Source organism: Hemibagrus wyckioides, linkage group LG13 (genome assembly GCF_019097595.1).
Source record: "Hemibagrus wyckioides isolate EC202008001 linkage group LG13, SWU_Hwy_1.0, whole genome shotgun sequence".
NCBI classification, from domain to species: Eukaryota; Metazoa; Chordata; class Actinopteri; order Siluriformes; family Bagridae; genus Hemibagrus; species Hemibagrus wyckioides.
The window spans coordinates 9,838,132-9,861,604 of record NC_080722.1 but is presented as its reverse complement, the minus strand read 5'-3'; the positions used below and the strand labels follow the sequence as shown (position 1 = coordinate 9,861,604).

General features: G+C 38.9%; 2 protein-coding genes across 2 annotated transcripts; both read right to left on the bottom strand.

The window, feature by feature from the left end:
- Positions 1 to 2,804: 2,804 nt before the first annotated feature.
- msh2 (mutS homolog 2 (E. coli)) lies at positions 2,805 to 12,893 on the bottom strand. The gene is made up of 16 exons (XM_058407337.1): positions 12,659 to 12,893; positions 11,565 to 11,719; positions 10,593 to 10,880; positions 10,343 to 10,489; positions 9,822 to 9,971; positions 9,233 to 9,366; positions 8,047 to 8,246; positions 7,655 to 7,764; positions 7,426 to 7,549; positions 6,487 to 6,637; positions 6,297 to 6,394; positions 5,979 to 6,224; positions 4,665 to 4,869; positions 4,251 to 4,498; positions 3,228 to 3,397; positions 2,805 to 3,124 (listed from the first exon to the last, which is right to left on the bottom strand). Exons 1-16 carry the CDS (start codon positions 12,864 to 12,866, stop codon positions 2,942 to 2,944), a joined length of 2,817 nt encoding a protein of 938 aa, XP_058263320.1. The 5' UTR covers positions 12,867 to 12,893; the 3' UTR covers positions 2,805 to 2,941.
- Positions 12,894 to 14,102: 1,209 nt separating this feature from the next.
- LOC131363335 (epithelial cell adhesion molecule-like) lies at positions 14,103 to 17,574 on the bottom strand. Its single transcript, XM_058405754.1, has 8 exons — positions 17,324 to 17,574; positions 16,065 to 16,305; positions 15,915 to 15,980; positions 15,762 to 15,822; positions 15,479 to 15,577; positions 15,198 to 15,395; positions 14,511 to 14,555; positions 14,103 to 14,335 (listed from the first exon to the last, which is right to left on the bottom strand). Exons 1-8 carry the CDS (start codon positions 17,382 to 17,384, stop codon positions 14,312 to 14,314), a joined length of 795 nt encoding a protein of 264 aa, XP_058261737.1. The 5' UTR covers positions 17,385 to 17,574; the 3' UTR covers positions 14,103 to 14,311.
- Positions 17,575 to 23,473: the final 5,899 nt, after the last annotated feature.

Sequence of the window (23,473 nt, the reverse complement as noted above, 5' to 3'; positions counted from 1 at the left end):
GTACAACCTTTCATGGAAATGGTATTCTCTGATGGTTGTGACCTCTTTCAGCAGGACAATGCAACATGCCACAAAGCGAAACGAACGAAACGAAACGAAACGAAGCAAAAATGGTTCAGGAATGGTTTGATGAACACAACGAGTTTGAGGTGTTGACTTGGCCTTCAAATTCCCCAGATCTCAGTCTAATCGAGCATCTAGGGAATGAGCTCAACAAACAAGTCCACTCAATGGAGGCTCTACCTCACAACTTAGAGGACTTAAAGGATCTGGTGCCAAGAAAAGGGGGACCAACACAATATTAGGCAGTCATAATGTTATGGCTTATCGGTGTATATATATATATATATATATATATATATATATATATATATATATATATATATATATATATATATACACACCCACACATACACCCTAGATGTATGGTATGTATACACTCACACATTCATGCGCATTCACTCTCACCACTAATTTAGAGTTGCCTAGAGCTTAGGATCACACCAAGGACCCCTGGTATAGGCTTCCTATAGCAGTTTTAATCAGTGCATTATTCTGCTTTGAGGTCATTGGGGTGCTACAAGCAGTGTCTATTACGTTTGTTATGTTTTGAACCAAAAGACATATTTCCATCCTTTAATGGACAATAAAGTGAATCTTTTCACAGTTCATGTTATCTATCTGTGTCTGAAAAGTTTACTGGTTAAAGTTTACAAGTTAACATAAAGCACTGAGTATCCATAGATTGCACTGAGGATCATTTAGGGTGAAAGTGAGTTGAATCCAAAAACCTCCAGCACATTAAACAAACATAAAGTCAAATTTGCAAGCCCGTATAAAACCACCATCATACCACCATCATATGTGGGTTCTGACAATTTTACATTACTGTCTGTGTTTTTAAAATAAATAACTATGGTCCAACACAGAAATGATCTGATTTTGAGATTAGGTCTATACAGAGTTATTTCACTTTCATGATAAACTCAAGACCTTTTTAAAGATTAACCCAGATTGCGTTATTAAACTTTCAACACTATGGTTCTAAGATTGTTTTGCATGTACAACAAACTGAGGAACATGAAATGCATTACTGAGGCTTCATTAGAACAGAAAATAAGGGAACATTAGACTTTAGATGCAGTAGTGTATATTAGAGACAGAAACCTCCTGTGTCCAGGAGGTTTCAAGAATTTCCATAATCCTGGATTAGTGCCGTTAAACATCCTACTTTTACTTTCCATTTACAGCATTTGGCAGACACCCTTATCTAGGGTAACTTACATTTATCTCATTTATACAAATGAGTAGCTGAAGATAAGGGCCTTGCTTCGCATACCAGCAGGTTGGTGGTCCAGGGACTTAAACTTACAAACCTTCTGAGCAGTAGTCCAACACCTTAACCACTGTGCTACCATTGCCCAGTTTCAAACCCAGATGTATGTATTCAGGGAAAAAAAACAACAACTTTCTAATGGTATCCATCCACATACACACTATATTGCAAAAGTTTTAGGACGTCTGCCTTTACATGCACATGAATGTAATATGGAGTTGGCCTGCCCTTTGCAGCTATAACAGCTTCAACTCTTCTGGGAAGGCTTTCCACAAAGTTTAGGAGTGTGTTTATGGGAATTTTTGACCATTCCTCTAGAAGCGCATTTGTGAGGTCAGGCACTGATGTTGGACAAGAAGGACTGGCTCACAGTCTCCGCTCTAATTCATCTCAAAGGTGTTAAGATCAGTCAAGTGCAGGTCAGTCAAGTTCTTCCACACCAAACTCGCTCATCCATGTCTTTATGGACCTTGCTTTGTGCACTGGTGTGCAGTCATGTCGAAACAGGAAGGGGTCATCCCCAAACTGTTCCCACAAAATTGGGAGCATGAAATTGTCCAAAATGTCTTGGTATGCTGAAGCATTAAGAGTTCCTTTCACTGGAGCTAAGGGGCCAAGCCCAATCCCTGAGTTTAATGATTTGGAGGGGTGTCCCAAAACTTTTGGCAATATAGTGTATATCCAGGGTCACAGGGAACCTGGAGTCTATCCTAGGGGGACTTAGGACAAAATGTGGGACAGGGTGCCAACTCATCACAGGGCACAATCACTAAAGACAATTTAGAGATGCCAAGCCACAGTACTAACAGGGAGAACAATCAAACTCTAGTTCTAATTCTTAAGCCATCTTGATGTCTGTCAAATGGTATGGAATAGTGTAAACTCTCAGTCAGTAAGATTTAGTAGCATTGTGTAAATTAGAAAATCTTTATGGTTTATTTTGAAATTGAACATGCTTTTAAGTTGATGCAAAGCTTTTTAAATTCAGTAAAACATTTTGTTTTACATGTTACTATCTAGCACAGATCAGGGTATTTCACCTACTAACCAGTCAATGACTGGGAGGCTGACTGGGAATGTGCACAAAATAATTTAAATTAAATTTAACATTAAACCCACATATTAAAATGTGGCTTAAAAATGATAAATATCCTGGAAGAAATTGTACATAGTTTGCTTCTTCTGATCAAATGTGCCTGAGGACACAAATAAATTAAGATTACACTTTTATTCATTCATCTTCAGTAGGTGCTTTATCTCAGTCAGGGTCACAATGGATCCAGTTTCCTGATATATGATTTACCCACTAGATGGCAAAATTTCCTTGATTTATTTTTCTCTACAATGCAGCACTGTTGGAGTGAATATGAACTAAACCATCTTCCAAGACAACCAAAAGCTTCCTGACATAAAAAGACCCCAGAATATTCTGGTAGAGATTCTATGTGAAGGATACAACAAACACAAATAGGCAGGATACAGTAGTTTACTAGGAAAAACAATGAAATGCAAAAGGACACAACTCTAAAACAAGTTTAAGCAATAGGTTATTCTTAGAGTATTATACACATGGAAGAGGAAATGGATTTCACATCGCGTCAAGCTTTATGCCAACATAGTTTTCGCATTCTCAGTACGTGCAACTATGTCATTAACAAAGGAGTTGTTCTGAGCGACCACCTCAGCCTTCAGTTTGAGCAGCTCTTCTTTGATAGCCTCATCAGTCATATCCTGGACAGGCAGAGCCTTTACCTTTCTCAGGAAATCCTCAATAATCTTCTCACCATCCTAGGGATGAATCAACAGGAGGAAATAAACAGAAATATGTCCGAGGTTTTGCAGAGCATCCGATAAATTACAGCATGCATGAAAATAAAACTGACTAACTCACCCTTTTCTCCAAGCAGCGCTTTTTAGCTTCAGGTCCAGCATCCTCATCAGCTCTGGACACGTCCTGAAACTCCTCAAGCTCCAAAGCCTTTTCCCGAGCATAAGCAATGACATGTTTGGGGAAGTTAGCCAGCTCAGCCACATGAATCCCAAAGCTCTGGTCACACACACCTGATCATAGGACACATCCGGATATTAAATAAACAAAATACACCGGTCAAAGACAAAAAGGATTTAACATGTAATAAATAAATAAATAAAAGAAATTATTTATTTTCTTTACACTTTACATTAGGGCTGTATATTCTGTAATTTCCTATAAGACAACTAACAAAACTACACAATTAGAAATATTGTGTACAAAATATTTAATTAGCAAACCTACTGTTATAAAAAATTACTATTTACATTTAGCATCTATATGTATTAATTCTTTTATACCCTGAAAGCCTTGTTTAACTGTATGATTTCTAGCCTTCTTTCTCACTGCTGCAGATAAAAAGCCCACACTATAAAAGAATTCTTTGGCCATGAGCTGAGATCAGTGGCCTGAGTGAGCATAATGTGACAAGCTCCCCGGCAGCCAATTTAGTGCTACTAGGACCAAAGACAGCTGACAACAAAGTTCTGGCAGTGTCAGAAAATTTTTGATTAAAATCTCAGGGTGTGAGCACTGCCTCGAAGCTCGTCTAAAAAACAGAGCGGCATAGAAGGACAGCGTAGGATGCCATGAATCTCAGAGGAGGATATGGAAGTGGAAATGGCCAACTGTAAACAACGTATGCTAATGGACCATCATTAGAGGCTCTTTATCGTATGACCTGAGTGGGCGATCACACAACTCTAATTTTTTAGAATCATCTTGTACAGAGTGATGAGTATTATTCTGAAAGAGGACCACTATAGTCTGACACTGGCATTAATCAATAAAGTGTAAGGTTGATTTTAATACTAAATATGAACAATATATGCAAAGCGCTTTCATCTTTCTCCCTCTACTATTATACTACGAAACAGGACTGACCAGGTTTAACTCTGTAGAGCATGGTGAGAGTGTTGTCTGTGGTCAGTGCAGTGACATGGAGGTTGTTCACAGTAGACACTTGCTGTGCTAAAGCGGTCAGCTCGTGGAAGTGAGTGGCAAACAGGCAGAAGGACTTCAGGCGTGTGGAAATGTATTCAGAGATGGCCCAAGCCAAGCCGAAGCCATCGTATGTGGAAGTTCCTCTTCCCAGTTCATCAATTATGACCAGAGAGTCCTCAGAGGCAGAACTGATGTTTAAAAGGTGAAAGAGGAATGAGACATTTGGCAACAAGAACCCAGCAATGCTTAACATCAATACTTGTCTATAAAAATATTTCTGAATCTTGTCTAATGGGGTATATGTAACACATGGTTCTGTAAGTCTAATAATGCTAAGGGAACATAAATACTGACCGTAAGATAGAGGCTGTCTCGAGCATCTCAGCCATAAATGTGGACACTCCTTTAATCTGGCTGTCCCCTGCACCAACACGGGCCAGCACACTGTCCACCACACTCACCTCCGCTTCATCACATGGCACGAAGCAGCCAACCTGCGCCATCAGCACGATCACACCCACCTGACGGATGTAGGTGGATTTCCCACCCATGTTTGGACCTACACAGAAGAGCAGAAACGCAGTGGGTGTTAAAGATGTTCCGCATGCAGGACAAACAAAATGTGACGTGAATTTGAATACACACTTCTGAACATCTTTTGAGGTTAAGCTGACTGTGATTAGATTTTATTAGGTGTAAGAGGTCCACCATTATACAGTGTATGTAGCATCGGGTAGTGTCTACTAAAAATCCCCAGTTTTCCCAACACCCCTCTTGCACTGCTCAGAATAATAGAAAATAAAGCAAACACTATGCATGCACAGTCCAGTCCACTTGGTTTCTTTTGTCTCACTTGACTAAGGCCTTTAAATACACAGGTCACGTTTATGTAAAAGTGAAAGCAACTCCTACTAAAAGTAAATCTTTTATATCCTGCATCCTTCTCCATTTCAGTAAACTGGTGGCCAAATTTATTTGCATTTGGCCTGATCTCTGCTTTTAACCGAAAAAGCACAAAAGAGCCCACAAAAATCCCAGGCCTAGGTATAAAAGTATACCTAAAAGTGAATTTATAAAACAGTGTCCTCATTCAATTTGTCAGAACTGTATTTTAAAAATACTGTACCTGACAGGGATGTCCGATCTTATCCGCAAAGGGTATGGGTGCAGGTTTTCATACAAATCGAGCAGAAGCCACACCCAATTCCTCCTGTTTAATCGGTTAATCCTGGCTTTCAGTAGACTCAGGTGTGGCTTCAGCTTGTTGGAATGAAAAACTGCACCCACATCAGCACTTTTCAGATAAGATTGGACATCCCTGTACTAAGACAAATAAAGGATAGTTACATAGTATGACATATAGAAACAATATTTATTACATCTGTACACACTTAATCCATATGTTCATTTTATGTGAAATGACTCATTCATACATGGAAATTGTAATTACATTGCAATAAAGGAATCCAATATGGCAGAAATCCATTACGGTGACTTTAATCCAAACGTCTCTGTGCCTTATAAAGCCTTTATAAGCTTTGTAAGATTTATTTAATGTCAGCTGGTGTAGATTACACCTCCTGTAATGGCCTGCTGCCCCATCCTACTCTTCAGCTCCAAAGAAGCATGAAATTGAATTTTTCCAACAACAGTGAGACAGCAGTATACCTGTAATGATGTGGAACATCTCCTTTCCTTTAGTGAAGGTCACATCATTGGGGATGAAGGCCACATCGTCCTGGGCTTCCACACAAGGATGACGTGCTCCTTTCAGGATTAACCTGCCGCTACCTTTCTCCAGTATCGTAGGCCTCACATAGGGCACAGGGGCCGCATTGGATACGACCGCAAAGCTCACCACTGCATCTAGCTGGGCTACCACGTCATTCAAGATCTGCAGTGGGTCCACATAGCCTGCAGATCAAACACATCATCAGTACATGACCCTGTCAGTGCTAATTCAGACCAATGAAAAGACAGACTTACCAGCAGCGATGCTGATGATTTCTTTTACAATGGCGTTCTGAGCCTCCTCATACTCTTCCCTGCTTTTGGTGTACTCCTCATTCAAAGAGCTCAGCTTACTGAAAAGCAGCAAAGCATCACCTTTCTGTTATCACACACTGAAACCAGGACACACCTTCACACTCATCTTCATCAGGATTAAAACTCTCACCTGTTGGTGAAGCGCACTCCGTTCTTTTGCACATCCAAAGTTGTGAATTTTTTATTGTTGCGCAGGGTTTTCTCCTCTTTGCAGGTGACACGGAAGTAGTATCCCATCTGTGCATTGGATTCCAGCTTTATCGTCTTGCCTGCATCCAAATCTATGAAAAAACAAAACAAAAAAAAACAAACAACAATGACAATATACTAACGAGGCAGAGTTTTGAGAAATGTACAAAAATAGTGAATAGCATTCTGAATCATGAGTAAAAACTAATTTTGCATAGCAGAATAAGAGTGAAAGCTATAAATAGGGAATTTTGCTATAAATAGGCAATTACAAATTGCACTTAGATGCATTTGAATATTTAATAAACATTTATTTTTATACTACTACATTAAATAGTAAATAAATAATACATAAATAAATATGAGCTGGTTTTGAACAAAATGACATTCCTTCATGAAAAGCATTCAACGCAATAAGCTGAACTCCACTTTTTTTTGTTAAAAACTGTATTAAAGTCCAAAAACTAATCTAATCTATATGTGCTTACTTCATAAAGTATAAAATAATGGGGTTTTAGGACTGAAGGCACAACACGCCTATTTGAATTCCACTGGCAGGCACATAAATACTGGCACCTTGTTAAATGATAGTTTTTGTTACTATGAAGATGTTTTCTAATATTTAATTTTCTTTATCATTTTGCAGCTGTTACTGCAAGCCTTCAAATATTCCTAGTTTGTAATCCATTCTTTATAAAACACATTTTTAACAGAAAATAAGTCAGAAGCTTGATGATTTCTGTCAAATCAAATAATTTGTAAATTGTGTGTACATAATCACTACCGAATATGCTGACTACTAGTCTAGTACACTTCCAAGACAAAAAAAAAATCTTTATCTAAAAGTGGCATTGAAAAATCATGGTGGAATCCGTCTTACTAAGCTCTCGGGCTGCACTGTTTAGAGTTGCCTGCATGCTTTTCTCCAGCTGGTCCATGTTCTCCCTCAGTTCAGTCAGTGTGGGGTCAAAGGAGGGTTTTACCAGAAATTCATGGTGCTCAATCTATAAATAGACCACAAAGGGAATAGACATTAACAGAATAACCATGAGGGGAAAATAAAAGAATGACCTTGTTCTGGATAGCTGAGATAAAGGACAAATCATGACCTGGTTCATGTCCAGCGTAGTTTCAATCATCTCCTGAAACTTGGAGAAATCAGAGACGAGGTCATTGAGGGGTGTAATGAACGCTGCGTGCAACAGGACTTGATGTTTGCCTGTCAGTGGTAGGAATGGGAGGATATTTTTAAATTGCTTTAATGCATAAACCTCTAATACATGATTTAACTACTAGAGGAGGTTGAATATGGATTACTGGGTTGTTAAAATTTGCTATTAGTCACATTTATTTACAAGAGAAAAAGGCCAGAGTTGTCGGCTACTCAAATTACTCTAAATCTTTAAAATGAAGAGAACTATACTGAATATTGTCGACAACGTAAATCTTTGTGAATCTTTTCGTGACTAAAACACTAGATATAAGAGGATCAGGTTCACACCAGCATGTCTCTCTAAGGCCAGCACCAGGCCTGGAAGCTGACCCACAGCCTGGTACACACGATAACAGTCCTGCAGGTTGGCGTTCTGACGCTGAAATTTTTTAGCCAGGCGATTCATGTCAGGCAAGCGACGCAGAAGGTCCTCATGGCAGCTCTGTCTCAGCTCCGAGTCCTCCACAAAACACTCCACAAGGTCTAGCCTAAGAGTTTACCAAAGAATTTACCAAAGCACATCAACACAGCACAGTATGGTGTATGTTCATGTATAGTTTATTATAGTGTTGTGTATAAAAGTAGTGAAAGATTAATTATACTGTGTATAGAAAGACATGAATCAAGCTTTTCAACTTGTACAGTTTTGTTGCTGTATCATCTCTTCTCTAACAGAGTCTAAGCTTGATGGTATTTTTAGACCCTGACTTATTTTTACTAGCATGGGATGTACTAGCACAGGATCTGCTTTTAATGTACAAAACACTTCAGCAAGTTCCTCCGGATAAGGGCATCTGCCAAATACTATAAACAGTAGTAAATAAATATTACTTATTTCTACTAGGCAGTATAAACAAAAGTGCAGAGATGATTAGGAAAGGATGTCTTCAGACCCTGTAAAATGCTTATGTGTCCTTTGAACAGATCTTTTTTTAATCAATTAAACATTCAACAATACTGCTGAGTTTCGCTCCATTTGCTAACATTAGACGTTGTTATTTAATCTGCTGTGGTAATAATCACACATCCTATAAAGATGCTTTAAATGTCTTATATGGCTGTCTATGGTGATAACATTATATTATTTATTTTAATATTCAAGGTCTTATTTTGTACAGTATGTTCAAAATCCTAAACACAAAGAAGGCTGAACAGTATCTTGATCATATATTTCATCCCCTACTCAATAAGACTGATGTTTCATGAATGCAAAACCATTTATAAACACAAGGTGGAAGTAATCTACCAGCATGGCACTGGCTGATATAACCACACAGCCCAGGTGATTGAGAATATTTGATTACACCTTAACTTCGCACAGAAACTCATGCTGTGGCACACTCATTTACTCATTCCTAGTTCTGATTCAGTAACATTGACGGGCCAATCATAGAGGAAATTATAAACCTGTCTAACCTAAACTTCGATTTTCACCCATGTTTATTAATTCATAAAAAAAGGACAATAACCTCACCTTTCCTCAATCTTGTTTTTGTCCATCAGAGGCTGTTTAAGCCACTGGCTGACCAGTCGCTGGCCTTGAGGTGTTCGACACTTGTTCAAAAGTCCTGCTAGGGAGTGTGTACCTGTAGGATCATCAGAGGAAGCCTAGAAAAAAAAATTAATCAGTCAAAGGTATTGACCATATCCACATGCGGGTCATATTTCTTGTGATGTCACACTCAGGGTGGATTAAGGGCAAGTAATCAGTCAGCACAAAAAGCAAGAAATGGACAAAACACAGCAACAATACCTTGAAGGAGAAAGAGTACAGTAAGTGATTAGAAATTTACAATTCTGATGAGAAAAAACCTAGCACACATTAACAAAACTGTTGTTGGGTTTATAATGGACATTCCATTTCCTCTTTGATTTATTAAGATCAAATTGTTCCAAAATCAACAAAACTAAATTTGTTTACAAAAGACACACAGATTACACAGGTATCATGATGAAGACCAGAAAATAAGGAACACAACAATTATCCCTGTTTACACAGGCAAATGTATATTTGCTTAAAAAAAATAAAAGCTCAGGTTTTATAAAAACCTATATTCACTCACTTGGAAGAGGTTAAGTGCCTTCACAGCAGCGTTGTCGAGCCGCATGTACTGGCTCAGGTCAAATGTGGTCATTTTGTAGGAATTGAAGTTGGCCTCATCAGAAAGAAGCTCCAGATACTTTATGACAGCAGCCAAAGAGGACATAGCAATCTGTAGAAATAAAAGAAAAACATAAAATCAAACCAATGGTTTTAACATAGTATCTATGGCTTGGCAGTGCTGAAATTTCAGAACCTTGAAACAAAAACAAACAAACCCTGTGCACTGGTGCATCCAACAGGGAAAATATCTATTTCTGTACTTTTTAGAATTATTTACTAACCGAATTTTTATTTACTAATCACCAATCTACTGAGAAGGAATAAGTAAACTTCAAATGTTTTGTTCTAATAGTTTAGCTACATTAAGTATAAAATGTCAAATGTTCTTTTCCATCACCGCAAAGTGAGAACCCCACATTATCTGCCATATAAACGGTGCTTATTCCCGAGAAATTAAAATGTCTACAAAGCACCACTGACCTGTTTCTCCATCTCTGGGAGTGCGGCACTAGACACGGTCTCTCCCTTCTGAGTCTTCAGTAAACGGTTCAGATCCTGAACTATGTCTTTGGTTGTAAACTCTGCCTTCTTCCTGTCTGAGAAGAGAATGCCTCCACGCTGCACAACCTGTAGCAAGAACCAAAAACACAAAAAGCATTACATCAGCTTTTAGGTTTTCTCACACATTGTCATTGTCACACACACAAAATCAAATTCCCACTGTAGATACCTCTCTTAGTTTACCCAGATCTCCTGCTGTATCCCCAGCAGGAAGCACACACTCTTTCGGTCCTATCTGCACGAGGAGAGCTTCCAGATTGGAGAACTGGTCATTATCTGGAAACTCGCACACCCCGAGCTTTCGGAGTATGCTATCAACATACCCGACACCCACGACACGCTGTCCATCACTTGCTGTTCCAATACGGATCCCGACCACTCCAGCAGCCCCTTCCCCTAAACCTCCTCCACTACCAAACAGAACCTCCTCAAACTGGGTCAGGTTTCCTGGAGAGGCCTAAAACACACATCCCGTTACACAAAGATGGAACAAAGAAGAAAATGAAACTATTCCTTTGTAAATTGTTAATATATTAATTGTAACTGGAACAAATGTACTACAATTTATTACAGCAAAAGAGAACAGTGAGTGTGAGAGAATGAAATTGATAACTGGACCAAACCAGTGGTAAAATAACCACAAGTGTGGACAAATTATAAAACATGAATTATATCATTACACTGACATTCTGGACAAAAGAATAGCTGCTTGTTTGAGTAATCAGAAGCCAAGCCACATTTGATCTGCCATTGTTTTTTTTATTAAGTACCTGTGTTTTTTCCGACTGCTTTTTCACAATCTTTGCACTCGTTGTGATACTTCCATATTAGAACTGATGGCTTCAAATATATGGCTACAAATATCTAAATGTCTATATAGCTGCAGATTTGGTCTAGCCAGACTTTGATAAAGTGGTATTAGCCATAATGTATAGCAATCACAGATACAATTGTTTGTATGTGATATACACACACACTGACTGAACCTAATAGTAAGGTTACTTGGTAAAATGGATCATATGCCTGTAGAAAACTGTATTGGAGGTGGTTCAGTGTTAACTTTAAGCACAGTCATGGCGATAATAAAAGTTGTCCAAGTGTCTAGGTGAATCTCAGAGTTTACCTTTACATTTAACTTTACCTTGTAGGCTATTTGCCAGTCGTGATCTTTGCTGCTCTTGCTTCCCGACTTATTCTTATAGACTTCCACACGGTACTGCCTGACCAACAGCAGGTCTCTCACAAACGCCTCGAAGTTCATCTTACTGAGTACCACACTCTCCAGCTTCCTGCTGCCTGTATTTCATATAAAGACACATTTCAGGGGGGAAAAAGCATCTTGAATTTATCCAATAAACACTATATTACCAAAAGTGTTGGGACACCCCTTCAAATAATGGAATTCAGGTGTTGGGTTTGGTCCCTTAGTTCCAGTGAAAGGAACTCTTAATGCTTCAGCATACCAAGACATTTTGGACAATTTCATGCTCCCAGCTTTGTGGGAACAGTTTGCTGATGATCCCTTCCTGTTCCAACATGACTGCACACCAGCGCACAAAGCAAGGTCCATAAAGACATGGATGAGCGAGTTTGGTGTGGAGGATCTTGACTGACCTGCACAGAGTCCTGATCTTAACACCTATGGGATGAATTAAAACTAGAAAATTAAAAAAAATTAATAACCTGTAATAAAATTAAAACTGCACAAACGTGTGGAATTATATTTCACTGGCAGCATGGTGGTGGTGAGATCACAGCAATAGGGTTGAGATCAGGGTTCTGTGCAGACCCTTGGCACACCATGTCTTCATGGCGCTCTCTTTGTGCACATGGGCATTGAGAAACTGGTTCATATTTGGGCCCCTTAGTTCCAGTGAAGGAAAAATGTAATGCTACTTTTTGTGTATTGTGTGCTTTCAATTTCGAATCATCAGTCTTGGGATCTTGCACATAATCAGATGTCCACATACTTTCAGCCATATACTGTACATCCTGCTAACTATTACCAAGGTAAAAGCTAAATGTCTAACTGTAGCTGGCTAAACGAGCTAATCACGTGCATAAACATATCCCTAACCAGCTTCAGAGGAAAAGAGATGTAAATGTAAATGTAAATGTAATGTAAAAATGTAAATATGTTAACAGAAATACTTTCGGTTGGATGCTAAAGAAAAATAAAACTTTAAGACCTGCATTTCTCTACTTAGCTTAGCCTTGACCATTAGCCATACCCACCTGCACCAAGCATTTTAATAACTCCATTCGTCTTGAAAACTTCTTTTGCAGCAAAGCTCGCATCTTTTCCGTGCACGGTGTAGTAATCGCTGCGGTCAAATATTCTCACCGTAGTGTCCGGTTTTTCGGGCATGGAAAAATAAAAGTTTATAAACCCGGTTTCGGACGCGCTGTCCATGGACAAGTTCTGTTTTGGTTGCACCGCCATGCTGGAATCTCCCGCCACCGACAGCACCAGCACCGGAAACACGTCATCACAGGGTCGCGGTTCCTGCACTAACCGAGAAGTTAAATATTTATCGGTTTCTCTGCTTATTAACCCTGTTTTATTTGTATTTGATTACTTTGACTAGAAAAAGATGTTATATAAGTGTCAGTTATATACGTAACTTTATTCATGAGTAAAGAAGGGACATTATCAACAGTCACTTTACTGTCCAGTGTCACCCAGATGAGGATGAGGTTCCCTTCAGAGCCTGGTTCCTCTCAAGGTTTCTTCCTCATATCATCTCAGGGAGTCACCTCGGGCTTGCTCATTAGGGATAAAATAGTAACCTAACTTTAAATTTTATAATTTCTTTCTATGTTTCTATACTTCTGAAAAGCTGCTTTGACACAGTGTCCATTGTTAAAAGCGCTATACAATAAAGTGAATTAAATTGAGAAATTTGGAGGTTTCCTCCAAGTTCTCCGGTTCATTTCCACCACCCAAATCATGCCAGTAGGTGGAATTATACTAAAATTCTCCCAGGATGTGAACTTGTGTGCTTGGTTCCATGTGAGTGACTGATGTCCAATTCAGGGTGTGTACCTGGCCAGTTTACCATTGACCAGGACAAAGCATTTACCAAAGATGACTGACTGAATGAACAAACAAATGTCCTTTTAATGACAGAGGTCAGGTTTCCAAAATACTGCAATTAACAACATAATCTTAAATAAACAAACCAGCAGATCCATTAGGTCCTGTAAATGATGAGCTGGGGCCTCCAAAGGCCACATCTCACAACTTCTAGGACTTAAAGGACTTACAGGCCCACAAGAGCTGCAGTTTTGGAGATGCTCTGATCCAGTCGTCTAGCCATCACAATTTGGCCCTTGTCAAACTCGCTGAAATCCTTACACTTGCCCATTTTTCCTGCTTCTAACTCATCGACTTTGAGGACAAAATGTTCACTTGCTGCCTAATATATCCCACCCACTAACAGGTGCCATGATGAGGAGATAATCAGTGTTATTCACGGCACCTGTCAGTGGTCATAATGTTATGGCTGATCCGTGTAGTTTTTGAAGGTTTCATAAAGCCTTTTTTTCTTGCAACTAAACAACTGTAATTTTTAGCAATTATTACTTATAATACTAATATTAAAATACTGTACTATAACATTATAATATGGCAAGGACGATGATGATGCGCAATATTAAATACACAAAGTCTATCCAATAACAGTACAATACAGGACTTTATTTTAAAGGATTAGCTTAAAATAATATATACTTATATATAAGTAATATACTCAACAGAATAGAAGAAGGACAAGAGAAGCAGTGACAATAGCATAAATGTAAAATCATGAACAATTTATGTATTAATAATCATCAGGTGTTTTGTTGCGTCATCATTTTCCATCATCCTGCAATCCAGTTTAGTATCTAAATCTCCTCCATTTCACAGGTCTGCAAAGAAATTCAATTTTAACATGCCCACGTTTGTCTCAGTGTTTATCAGCACAAAATTCCAAACCTCACACATGACAGATCCTTACATAACATATGTATCTCCAAAGAAAGTTTGGAATTGTAACAGATTAGATTACAGAATGTCTATAAAATATAGCATCATTAACCTCACCTGAGCTTTTGCATATTGGCCCCTCTTTTGTTTTCTGATCAAGAACTAAAACAGGAAGGAAGACATCAATAAATTTAGATCCCTGTAACAGTGAATACAGTAACTGCATACTAACACAAGTCATTCAGAAGAAATCAAATATATTTTAAGGCAATACAATGTCTTACATACACATTTTGTTGTGTATGATGCTACTACCAACATGTTTCACCAGGAGGATTGTGTTCTCTGAGTAATGGACAACCGAATGTACAGTATCACCTTCTGCCAAAGCTAAAAGGTTCATGCTTGATCTCAGACCAGATAACCTTTTTCTGCATGTCTTCTGTCAAACTTCAAATTGTGTTTCTTTTTTCCCCCCAAAATGATCTTTCTTCTCAGCAATTTACCATAAAGTGCAGCTTTATGGATTGTCTGATTTATGGCCATTGTCTCTCCAGCTCTTTCAGAGTTACACATAAAATTACACATTTTTTTTGGACTAATGCCCCCCATATCCACTGACTGATATTTGGTAAACAAACTGTAGCTTAATGACATATAGTATAATCCCAATTAAGTCCATTTCGTTTCATGACCATAACACTACATAATGTGGAAAAGCACTTTACATCGATTTACACAAATGGCATTACTATTTCCCTGTCATCTATCGGTACAGGACATTATCCCTGTGAGGGAACTGACCAGAATGAGGATCCCAAGACAAGCTGCCAGGATGAACACACCAGTGACAGTCAGAAGGCCTGTAGTGAGCATTTGCATGCTATGTTTGGGCTCTTTCTCATCCACGTAATATACCATGATGCTCTCAATCTCCAGTTTTTCCCCTTCGACTGTTGGTTCAATCTTAAGTTGGTCACTGAGGAGCGACTGCACCACAACCTTGTGGAAAATAATATTTTTTTTAGTACGTGACAATAGAACTGAAGCGCATGTATTAAACTTCTTAAACATTGCTTTCTCACATCTTTCTCAGTGTAGTAGGCCAACACTGACTGCTCCTTTTTCTGATCATCAGGGTTTTTCCTCACCTCAATGGTGATGAGACGAGCATCAACCTCATACTACACCAGAGAAATACATTTGCATATATATATTTTTTTATAATATATGTATAACCAGATGTTTTACAACTTTGTGACAACAGTTTGGGGGAAGGAACACATATGTGTGTGATGACCAGATGAAGATGAATTAATTACTGGATTAAATAGGCAGACATTACTGTGTATTTGAATTCAGTCTCACCTTGACTTCAGTTTTACTATCCACATTTGGATCTGGTTCCTGAATGGCACTGGCAATAGCCCTGTAAATAAATAACCAATAACTAGAAATGTGTTGTTTATTATTAACTATATATCCAGAAAAGCCACAATTAGGGAGTAATCATCAAATCACCTCTGCAACTGGGAAAGCTCCAAAGGATTGCTGGTCTCCTTGTGCTTCATCTCAATACGTACCCAGCTGTAGAAGAAGACAATGCTAAGTATTTTATATGAAATCATTTTAGACTAATATTTCAGACTGACAGAGCATATTTGTACTGACTTTGGCAAAACTAGCTCCTCACACTGAAGGTTTCTGTCACCATTGTCTGATTGACGCACACCTGCACTGTCCACACACCAACACACATCACTGTTATTGCACTGCTTGGCCTTGAAGAGTCCATTGGCTTGACACGCTGGATCATAAAGCTCATCGCCATCAGTCAGACTTGTTACATTACTCTCTGAAAACAGCTGGAGGTTGTAGACTTCTGCTTTCATCTGGAAGCATTTTGGAATCACTGCCACAGAGGTCAGATTGAAGGTCAAGTCACCAACAGACTGTAGGCTCTTGTAATTGTTGTAAGTTGTATTCAAATATGTACAAGGGCAAAGGTTTGCATCCCACATGGCTTCGCAGGAAACCATTTCTGCCTAGGGAAATCTGTTATACAAATAATCTGTAGACAAATGTTCAAGATGAAGTGTGGGTGTGTCCTGTAAGACAATCCGAAACCGAAATCAAACACAAATCAAGTCTAGGTTTTGTCAGTCTTCAGTTTGTTAGCCAGATCTGAAAAACCTGTCATAAAGATAAAAGCATATGGCAAGAAAAATGTGTAGGGATACAAAAGCTGTTCATTGGATATGAAAGACATTGAAGCAGTAATAATGGCAAGGACATACATGTTTTTAGAGGACAGAGTTAGAAGAAAGACTCAGAAACATGACCAACTAAGTATCTTGTTAATATAATTTGTAATGCTTTACAAGAACAGTACATGAATAATCATACACTAATAACTAATCATTAATACTTATTTCAATATGAACTAATGATGAGTTAAGGCATGTACTCAACACAAAATAAACTTCACACATGAATTCATAACACTTTTAGCTTATGAGACCATTAGCTTTTCATTAGTTTATGATTAGTACATACCTCATCATTATGTCATATTTAAGTAAATATTAATTCAGGTTTTGCACCACAGCATACAGTGCAAAACAGGGAACATTGCGACTTTCCTGTAGTGCAGTTAAGCATTTCTCTTTCCCCTTCACTAACAGTGATGTAACTTAAATATTTATAACATGTGGTCCAGCACAGAGAGTCAAACAGGCCCTGATGCATGAACAAACAAAAACTGAGGTCAAGTGAAGAAAAAGAAGAAATATGTTAATTATTTTTCAAGCACCGATTATGTCAACTCAGTATAATATTTTATTTTGCAAAAAAACTAAGACAATAAAAATATATATATCAGACACCCATAAGGATTGGTATTTTAAAACTAAATAAAAATGGCTACTTACAAGCACAAGATGATCCAAAAAAGAAGAACGAAAAAAGCATGAGGCCCTCAGCAGGAATCATGTTACTAACAATGAGCGGCTCTCCTCCACCAACAAGCTTGTTTTTATTCAACTGTTGCAGTGACCTGCTGGACACTGAGTTATTCCTAACAACCTGAACAGACCTGTTCTACCCTGCTTCTGCTGCTAGTCTGATTTAAAATGCATTTCTGGATAAAAAATACAAGGAACAGTATGCCTTCGGGTTATTTTTCAGAAATGAGGCAACACAGAGAGGAAATGCTTAAATTTATTCAACAGACCTACCCATTAAATGCTAATGGTAGTTCAAGACCAGCCAAATATTTTCATGTTGATTTTTCATGATTCTTATTTAGGGCCTGTTTTTAAAGATATAAAGTCAGTACACAAGCCTTCTTTGGTCTGAAGGATTTCAAATCTTTTCCAACAAGTAAAAAGGATGGAGAAAAGGCAGCTACACACCTGATCCATTCTGTAATCTGTAATTTTCAGGTCAGCACCAGTATTTGTACATCAAATCAATCACCTGATACAAGGATGAGGAATGTTTGAGGACCCTACTATAAAACACATTTTATACCTCTATCTGTTTACCTGAATAAACACCGTACGCAGTCATGAACTCCAGTGCATGACGCCAAAGGATTTTTCCAATCTTGCTGATCTTCCACTGTTACATTTCTATGAAACTGTGCCCTCTGTAGCCTAAAATCCAGTTCCCAGTATAGAACCCAGTATACTCTTAGCCCATCTGCCTCAAGATGCTTTTCAGCTCACCAAAATTGTTAGGAGTAGTTTTTTGAGTTACCGTAGCCTTCCTATCTGGCCATTCTTCTTTGACCTCCCTCATCAGCAAGGTGCTTTTACATCTTTCAGTCTAGACACTGAAAATCCCAAGAGATCTTCGGTTTCTGAAATACTCAAATGCACTGTGGAACCTGATAGATGCCTGTTCATGACAGGACACCAAGTGTACACTCTTTCAGACCTCTTTCAGACCTAGCGGCAATTTGGTGTAATCAGCTCATCTACCAGCATGTTTTCAGAAAAGGTGGAAAGATAGCTGAAGAATCCACAGGAAGACTACGCAGACAGGGGAGAATGTGATATGGCACCCGGAGAGTAATCATACTCAGGATTGAGACAGGGACCATGGAGCTTTTGGGTGGCAATGCTATTCACTACATCACTATGCCATCATCTACATATCCACTATAAGATAATTATGAAAGAATCATAACATCATCCATTTTCCTCTCCTATACAGGGTGACATGGTAGCCTGCAGTCTATCCCAGAGGACTTGGGGCACAAACTGGAGAAAAAAAAGGTGCCAACCTATCGCAAGGCACAATCACACACACCCATTCATACACTACGGACAATTTAGTGATGCCAATGTCTTTGGACTGGATCCCTAGAGAAAACTCAGGTGCACTGGGAGAACAAACTCATTCATACATTCATATATTTTATTATTCATTCTATTACCTGCTTGTTCAAATATACTTTAGAGGCACAAATTGGCCTCAATGCAATATGTTCATTTTTCTTTAAACTGTAAGTGCTCATTATTATAATACATCCTGTATACAGGAGGTGACTCTGAGGACCCACAAACAGCAGGGAACCTTCCAGAAACTAATTTGTCTGAAGGAAGGCTAGGGGACAGTTCATTAACCTGCTAAACAGCTGAACACCCTTGCTTGCTTCCCCTGGGTGTGTGTGTGGTTGTGTCTGTGACCTGGTGTTTGTCTTCATGACCAGTTGGTGTCAGTGCTGCCTCATAAGTTACAGGTGGAACATCACAGCACTGAAGTGTATGAGTGCAGACACTGCTGCAGAGAAGAGAGGAGCTGCAGCATTTGCTTAGATGCTAAACTGTGTGCACTTCGGCGTCAAATTGTGTAATTATTAAAAATATATGGAATCAATTTCCATTTACTGTGGATTTGATTACACCAACAAACAGTTTGAGGTACAGCTTGCAGCTTTGCAGCCTCCCTTCACTCTCTGTCCTCCATTGCCCCCCTCTCGACTTCTCCAAACAAGGAGTGAGTCAGCACATCGCCATCTAGACAGCCTGCTGGATCTGTGGCTCTGTAGAACTGTGCGTACACGTGTGTAGGTGTCTGTGTGTGAGGGTTTGTTTAGGTTTAAGGTTTGCTTTATATCCAAAGTGTTTGGGATTTCAGGTTATAAAAATAAACTTTAATCATGAGTTACATGTGACGTCTGTTGTGTTGAGAGCAGAGACACACCTTTTTTAATGAAATGTCCCGGGGGTTTATGGGGGAGGGGGAAAAACGGTCAACTTCACACACAATATTCCCAACTCCATGGCGCAATGCAGCTGCTGCACGGATGCCGTTGCTTGGCAACCGTAGCCTCAGCCTTGCTGAAAGCTACTCATGGTTATGCAAGTAAACATGTTGCCAACGTTCTCTTTCTATCTTTCTCTCTTTTTTTTCACCCTCTCTTTCTTCTTTCTTCCCCCATTTCTTTCTTAACTGAAGCGCTGTGAATTTTTTTTTCTTTTCTTTAAATAAAATCAGACTGTAAATTCCGCTCTTCCTCTCTGCCTGTGAGGATGGGAGGTGTGGAATGGGGATGATGTTAGGATCTGAAATGGTTGTGAGGATGAGTGTGCTGATTATCTGATACAGGAAAAGCTTACTGTCTGAACAGGGCACGGTTTCTCAAAACTGTTCAAGACGATAATTAGAGTCTCACTTTGAAAGCGCTCTGTTTCAGATAAGCCTGATAAGATGATCATTTAGGAGACTGTGTTGCTGGGCAACCGCTAATGATGGAATTAGATTTGTGGCTTTGTAAACATCTTGGTAAATGTGTGCATATGAAGAAAAGGGAGAGGGCATGCAGAGAAAAGAGTACTCGACAAGCCAAGCTGATAATTTAGAGTAAAATGTTGTATTACTAATGTTAAGGCTTCCTCAGAGACACACACAGACACACACACTACTATATATGCATATACACTTTAGGGACATGTAGCTCCCTTGTATCTACACTTACTATGCATTTGTCATCCCCACCCACCCTGTTTATCACTGTAAAGCGAAGCAGCCACCCTATAGCCATCTCTGTCCAGATATTATTTCTGTAGTGGACTTTTCTCAACACTGCACTGACACTGACATGTTAGTGGGTGTTGTGCTGTACCACCATATCAGGAACACTGTGTATTCTGGCTCTAGTCAGTAATTATCTACTTACCAAGTGCACCTTTAGTAGTTTTACCTAAAACACTGCCCAGTGGATGTAGATACATGCTATGTGTAAGAGAGATAGTTATAGTGATAGTTATTTGATAACTATTCATAACATAATATTATACACCATTTTCTTGTTAATTATCAGAGGATACATGCAATTTATTTTTTATACAGAAGAGAACTCATAGTTTTACAAAGTTTGCGCATGATAAAGCACTTTATTTAAGGTATATAAAAGCATATGTAATTGATTACATGAATATAAGTTACTGAATAAAATACCAAAATACTGTACATCTATCACATGAAAAAACGCTGGTTTATCAGCTTGGGGTTTTAAGCTTTATCATTTATCATTTTTTTTGCAAACCCTAAATCTACTAAATGGATTTTTTTTTCCTGTTTGGTGGTAAACACTGAATAGATCATTTTGCTTTCATTTGCAGAAAAAAAATCTGTTCTCCAGTTGAGGAAATTCCTCAGAAAGATGTTTGATAATAAATTCTTCAGAGCTGTGATTAAGCTGCTGTTCTTTTACAGGCAGGCAGAGGATGCTACTGAGCATGTGCAGACTGAGTGTCACTACTGTAGCTTGTTGCGGATTGGAGCAACTGATAGTGTTACTACTGGCCCCTGTTAAAACTGGCCCAAATTTACCCCCCCACCTAATAAAATGTCTAGAAATAAACTGTGGGCAGATATATACACACATCAATGGACATAATGGTAAATGATGCAGTCACAAAATGTCTTTTATGTTGACTGTGCCTATGATCAGGTGCTGTCAGAAAGCTCAGAAGAGAGAGAGAGAGAGAGAGAGAGAGAGAGAGAAATGCAAGCTGAGTAAGATATAGATAATGTACAGAACAGAAACATGTGCACAGTGCTGGGGGCAATAATGCAGCTAATAGTATGCCATTTGGTAACTGATTTTAATGAAAAAGCCATGTGTAAAGAATAAGCATTGCCACAAGCATGCTGCTTGTTGTGTTTAATTTCTTTGTTAGTTCTGAGGAAAAATGATGACTGTGTTCCTGACATGTGTGGTTTAGACAGGGTTGCCAGACCTGCAGAACAAAAACAATTCCAATTGACAACCAGTATTAACACGTAATTTCCCGGATTTGTTCTGTCTTCAAAATCCTAAAATAGTATGCCATTATTACACTTTGTGACATAAAAATGAAAATGAGAATGAATAAAATGCTCATACTGGCAATCCATCTGCAGAAAAACAGTACACATAAAGCTCTAAGCAACACACACTCCAATTTGCACATGGGTTAAAGGCAGACGAAACCACATGCAACTGTAGTACAATGTATTCTTCCCACTTTTTGTGTGATATGTGTGAGAGAGAGAAGCAGTTTGTGCCTTGCCACATGCACAGTGTTTAAATTACACATTTCGGCGCGTTTGACAGTTTTGTGCAGAACTGACTTTGTCAGGGATTTTTGTTTTGTTTTTTTGTTTTGTTTTTCAAAGAAGACGGCCTAATTCGAGCTAAAAACAAGCACAAACAGTTTAGTACATCTGGCCTTGAGTGTACATGTACTCACATTTTCCCTCTGTCCTTCCATTGATGGTGAATCAGGCCACCCACTTGGGTGCTCTGAACTAGAACAGCAGCCTACTTCTCAGTATAATTAGAGCTAGGAGAGAGAGTGAGAGAGAGAGAGAGAGTGAGAACAAGAGTGTGAGTGAGAAAGAGAGAGAGAGAGAGAGAGAGAGAAAGAGAAGAGAGAGAGAGATATGCCAGTGGCCTTGGATATGTTTTTTGAGTGCTGAAGGGTGGGAGGACTACACGTTAACACTGTTCATAAAGCATAAAGAGTGAGAGGAACAGCATACATGTGCGCACACACACAACCACACACATTTTACTATCCACCTCCCATTCCTCTCTCTCTCTCTCTCTCTCTCTCTCTCTCTCTCTGTAGGCCTGAGCATCACATAGGAGTGATTACAGCAGCTATAAGAGCCGATTAGGACCCCTTGGTGTGGGTCTATAAAGTCGGATATTGTGTACATAGCTGGTAAAGAAAGAGCGAGAGTGAGACTCAGAAGCTATTCTGCATGAAAGGAAGCTGAAAGCTGCAGAGAAATGGACTGACCTCCTTGGAGAGCAGAATTTCTCTTTCTACAGTGCCACATGTGGTAATGAGGGTCATGGTCTGCAGTGAAGCTGCATAAAAGCATTAATCCATTAATAATTGTATTACAGTAAAGGGCCATCCCAAACACAGAGGGCCCGAAAATGAAAATTACATGAAGTGCAAATTGCATTTGTAGAATAAAGAGGCCAAGCTTCCGATTAGGAGGTCAGGAGTAAAGAAGAGTGAAGATTTGGGCCCATTGGCTTTTCTCACTAAATTGTGCAGAGCAAAGTGAATAATGGAGGTCTTCAAAAAAAAAAAAAAAATAGAGATTTCCAGGAGGCTTTAGCAGTCATTAAGAGAGATTTTACTGTCAACTCTAAAATGCAGTCCGAACAGTGATGCAAGAAATGGACAAACACAGTCAGGGATAAAATAATGAAACCAAAGGATAATCCTAAGAGTAGTTATGTAAACAAAGCGAGGGCTTAAAACACAATGAAAGCAGTTCTTAGAACTTACACAACATATTGCAATATCTGTTGAGCTTTTATGCTACAAAATGAGGAAGTGCATATCACACCACAAGGGTGTGACATTCAAAAACTGCTGCACAGTGATATTTCCAAACCTACTCTAGTCAAGAATGTTAATGAACTCCCTGCTGAGGCTAATTCGTGCATAGTGACTTCAGGCAAAGTCTTAAACGCCCTGTCCTGTTTCGTTCAACTCAGTTTTGTGAATGTACACTATCAATGTCAGCAGCAATGTCCCACTTCAGCATAAATAAGCAATACT

Excerpts from the sequence above, each read along its gene's own strand:
- msh2 (XM_058407337.1), bottom strand. The coding sequence starts at position 12,866 with ATGGCGGTGCAACCAAAACAGAACTTGTCCATGGACAGCGCGTCCGAA. Across the intron at positions 9,367-9,821 it reads AGGCACTTAACCTCTTCCAA|GCTTCCTCTGATGATCCTAC; the intron begins GTGAGTGAATAT and ends TTTTTTTTCTAG. Across the intron at positions 6,638-7,425 it reads CAGTGCAGCCCGAGAGCTTA|ATTTGGATGCAGGCAAGACG; the intron begins GTAAGACGGATT and ends GTTTTTTCATAG.
- LOC131363335 (XM_058405754.1), bottom strand. The coding sequence starts at position 17,384 with ATGATTCCTGCTGAGGGCCTCATGCTTTTTTCGTTCTTCTTTTTTGGA. Across the intron at positions 16,306-17,323 it reads TTTTGGATCATCTTGTGCTT|TGATTCCAAAATGCTTCCAG; the intron begins GTAAGTAGCCAT and ends CCTCTGTGGCAG. Across the intron at positions 15,396-15,478 it reads CCTACTACACTGAGAAAGAT|GTTGTGGTGCAGTCGCTCCT; the intron begins GTGAGAAAGCAA and ends ATTTTCCACAAG.